General features: G+C 32.1%; 1 protein-coding gene across 2 annotated transcripts; it reads left to right on the top strand.

The window, feature by feature from the left end:
• Positions 1 to 1141: 1141 nt before the first annotated feature.
• LOC110726612 lies at positions 1142 to 3842 on the top strand. Of its 2 annotated transcripts, XR_002512391.1 has the most exons (4): positions 1142 to 1207; positions 1615 to 2709; positions 2804 to 2954; positions 3337 to 3842. XR_002512391.1 is itself a non-coding variant. In XM_021906085.1 (2 exons), exon 2 carries the CDS (start codon positions 1869 to 1871, stop codon positions 2436 to 2438), a length of 570 nt encoding a protein of 189 aa, XP_021761777.1. In that variant the 5' UTR covers positions 1142 to 1207; positions 1615 to 1868; the 3' UTR covers positions 2439 to 2766. The 2 variants fall into 2 exon arrangements, 1 of the variants encoding a protein (XP_021761777.1); XM_021906085.1 differs by lacking the exons at positions 2804 to 2954; positions 3337 to 3842 and having other exon boundaries at positions 1615 to 2766.
• The last annotated feature ends 248 nt before the right edge of the window (positions 3843 to 4090 follow it).

Below are 4090 nucleotides of genomic sequence, written 5' to 3' on the forward strand. Positions count from 1 at the left end.
GTCAAAGGGTCTGTTCGGCAAAATTAGTTGTAGTTGTTGGCTATCAACTTTTGAGTAGCTGTCAGTTGTAGAGGTAGCTGTGAGCTGTCAAGTAGTAGCCGTTAGAGGTCAGCTGTCAAGGTAGTGGTTCATACTATGAGTGTTCGGTAAAAGTAGCGATTGAAACTATAGAATACAGTCATTAATTATTATTATTATTATTGTTGTTGTTGTTGTTGTGACGTGTTATGTATCATATGTTTGAAAATTTTAAAATTTTATAGTATAATGTATATTGCTAATAAATAACCAATTTATAAAATAAAAGATAGAAAAAAAATTACTCCTCATAATGAAAGGAATAAAAGAAAAAAAGATATGAAATAGAAAATTTTGACATTATGGTTGACCGAAACAAATAACACTGAGTCAAAAAGATAAAAACATATTCATAAAAAAAATAAAAAAATAAAAAAATAAAAAGAAAAGAGGTTGAACGCTACTTTATAATTTTAAAGCTATCTTTTTTAGCTTTTAACAACAGCTACTTAAAAGCTACCTTTACCTCTAACAACTACTTAAAACACTACTTCACCAAACACTAATATTATTTTAAGGTAGTGTTTTGACTAGGTCTAAAAGTTAACAGCTACCTTAAAAGCTAATGCCGAACAGGCCCAAAGTGTATCAACAAAATATAAGGACAAATGTATATGATTCGGATACAGGTACTAACCTAAGCTAATATTTTCATTTTCTTATATATATAAAACCTTATAGCTTCCAAATTTTCTAAATCCTTTACGCACGCATTTGGTATTGGTATAAATTAATATTCAAGTTATTTTGTTCAATATTTTTTTTTTTGTTTTTTTTTTTTTTTGACAACATTCTTTATAATTTTTGTTGTAAAGTTTAATTATAAATGTGTATGGCACAAGACTTAACCTAGTTATTGATAAAAGCCGATATCATATGATGTTCACAAATTTATAATGTAAAAATGAAATAAAAACCTCAAATCACATTTGTTAATTTTATTTTTATCATTATTACTGTATAACAATTGTTTTTTTAGATTTTAATTAAATAAATTACAAACACAAAATATAGATAAAATTATACAAGTATTAAAATTACCGACCTAGTCAATACCTTTCTTTCTCTCGCAACTTCCCGCTAAAGCCACTCCACGTTCTCCATTGAAGCGACTTCCGACATTGCTAAGGTTAGATTTTCACTCTTTTTGTAATTACCCAATACCAATTTTACAATCTAGGGTGATTTATCATTAATTGAATTATGGGTTTATACTCAATTAAGGGTTCTTCTATAATTGATTATTTAACTGTTAATTATATGTATAATTACTAAGGTTATAAAAGATCATAACGACGAATTTTGTTGCTAGTGAAGAAAATTATGAGCCAAATTTGATGTTTTGAATCAAATTTTCCATTAATGTTAGGATACAATCTAATTTGATGGTATTGTACCTTTTAAATTTTCCATGAAATTAATTGAAACTGGTAATGTTTAATTTTACCAAAATCAAACTTTTATATTTGATGTAGTTTTACAATTTTAATTGGTACTAAATTTTTGTTCCTATTTTGAATTATGATTTTGATAAAGGAAAACATTGCTGCTGGAATTTTTGAACATGAAACTGCATAAAGTGCTGGTCGTAGTAATTTCTGCGGCTGCAGTATATGGAATTTGGAGGAGATACCGTGCTAGGAATAAGGTGAATAATCACGAGGTGAATAGAACACACCCTTAATTTGTTTTTGAATTCGTAATTCTAATAGAGATGCTACCTATGTCCCATGTAGATTGATCATCTCAGTGAGATTCCTGATGGGGTTTTGTTACCTGTTCTGTCATATATGTCATTGTGTGATGTTGCAAGAATGTCAATGTTATCGAGAAAATGGAGAAACTTGTGCTTAGACATTCCGTCTCTTGAATTGGAGTGGTATGAATTGTCTGATGCGCCGAATGACGGGACTCATTCATCTATCTGTCAACAACGACCCTATACAGAAAAATATGTGAAACGTGTGGATCAGGTGTTACATAACTACAGGGATCATAAGAAGTTCAAATCCTTTAGTCTTGTGTGTTGCCTGGAATTCAGTTTCGCTAATGAAGTGAATCGGTGGATCAACTTTGTTGCTGCAAGCAAGGGTACTCTGCAGAGTCTCACCCTCTACTTTATATGTCGTCAAGAGGGTTTCAGGGGTCTTGTCTATCCCGCTTACACTAAATTGCATGTTATTAGTGGTTCCTTTCTTTCTCAGTTTTCGTGTTTGCAAGATCTGCATCTAGATTCCTGCGTTCTGAACCTTGAGAATAATGATTTGGTTTTATCACGTTACTTAACTACCCTTGATCTATACAACGTTAATGTACAAGGGGAAGTCACACAGTGGCAGGGCATTCTATCTTCCAAGTAAGTTGTATATTGACAATAATTTCATTCGCTTGAGCTTCCTCAAGATTGGACAGTGCTCAGATTTGCAAGAATTGGAACTTAGTGCTAGGAAATTGAAGAAGTTTGAGTACTATGGTGGTGAAGGTGAACAAGGTTTGACATGGACTTTTAAAAACGTTTCAAGTTTGGAAAGTGTGCATATGTTTGTGAACTGCAGAACTGAATATGCTTTAGAAAGACTTGCAGTTAGCGCAAGCCCTAAGTATCTAGGCCTCCGAGCATACGATCCTCTGGTACGTATAATTCTTGAAATATTGCTCGTGTTATTAGCTAACATGTTATGTGGCAAACCCTTGTTTACTTGCAAGAATTTCTTCTTCTTTACAGATAAGTAAACTACCTACTAGCCCACACTATCTATTTCACTCGGTCTTGAAACTGCGCATCTCCTCGGTGTTTGGTGATAGCAGGATAGTGCTGGATCTCCCCTGCCTTATCAAATCCTTTCCAGTATATATTGGAAAAGCTTGAGATAGAGGTAAATATGGCCAACTCCCTTTATAATTCACAATATTACACGACATGTAAACAAGTGCAATATATAGTTAAGTGCTCTACTTTTAGAAGTTTATACTTGTGCCACTTTTAGAAATTGCAATTTGCACAACTTTGGATGAGTTTAATCCATTCAAACTAAGGAATTCTAATAGTCCATCCAACCCGAAATTGACAAAATGAGTTTTGATGAAAATTCAAGATTAAGGACTTTGTTTTTTCAATTTTTTCAATTTAGTTTAGGTAGCTCTCTCTCAATATATTATAGCTGCACTTGAGCTCCGTCCATTGACATCTATTGATTCAAGACCTTCATCTTTCGTCGTATATAATATATGCTGAAATCAATTAATTCTGTTTTGTAGTTTCCAATAGAGCCTGGTGATCAAAGCTGTGAGCTTCCGCCTGTGTTTCCACAACAATTTGAAGGAGATTAAATTGTTTTGTTTCAAATTAGTATGGATACCATTTGCTACCTATTTGTTGCAAAGTGCTTTGGTGTCGGATCGTATGGTTATTACCAAATCTTTTACTAGTGAGGGAGGCATGCGACCCTGGGAATATATCTATATCAAAATCATACCATTCACTAGTACCGAGCATCAATTTATTTTGAATTCGTTCAGTGGAAAGGCATCATTAACTAATGTGAAGTTTATCTTTACATGTAATATTCCTTAATCTTGATTATTATTAGCAACAATTACGTTTCAACCCGTAACTAGGCCAGTGCAATTGGTTTTGCATTACTATGAAAATGAATAATGCAAAACCATTGCATAAGCTAAGATAAACAATTTGAAGATAGGATCAATATATACTTGTATAGTCGTATATCATTATGCATATACAATTACTCTATATAATTTAGTGCAACATGAATTCTCTCACTTTATAGTTACATGTTCATTTCCTGTAGTAACATAGTGCAATTACAATTTTTTTTTTTTAAATTCTCTCACTTTCGATCACAAGCTTTCATGTTTCCAATTGTAAATTTAGATAACATAAGTGCAATTACCTTTTTTTTTGTTCATTTGTAGATTTAATGAAGATTGCTTAAATTGCAAATACGTAACTAAAATCAGCTTGGTAGAGGGTTTGAGAATAGATTTAACA

This window comes from Chenopodium quinoa, unplaced genomic scaffold (assembly GCF_001683475.1).
Source record: "Chenopodium quinoa cultivar QQ74 unplaced genomic scaffold, ASM168347v1, whole genome shotgun sequence".
NCBI classification, from domain to species: Eukaryota; Viridiplantae; Streptophyta; class Magnoliopsida; order Caryophyllales; family Amaranthaceae; genus Chenopodium; species Chenopodium quinoa.

Bases quoted from the DNA above. Each gene is read 5' to 3' on its own strand.
- LOC110726612 (XM_021906085.1), top strand. From the start codon at position 1,869: ATGTCATTGTGTGATGTTGCAAGAATGTCAATGTTATCGAGAAAATGG.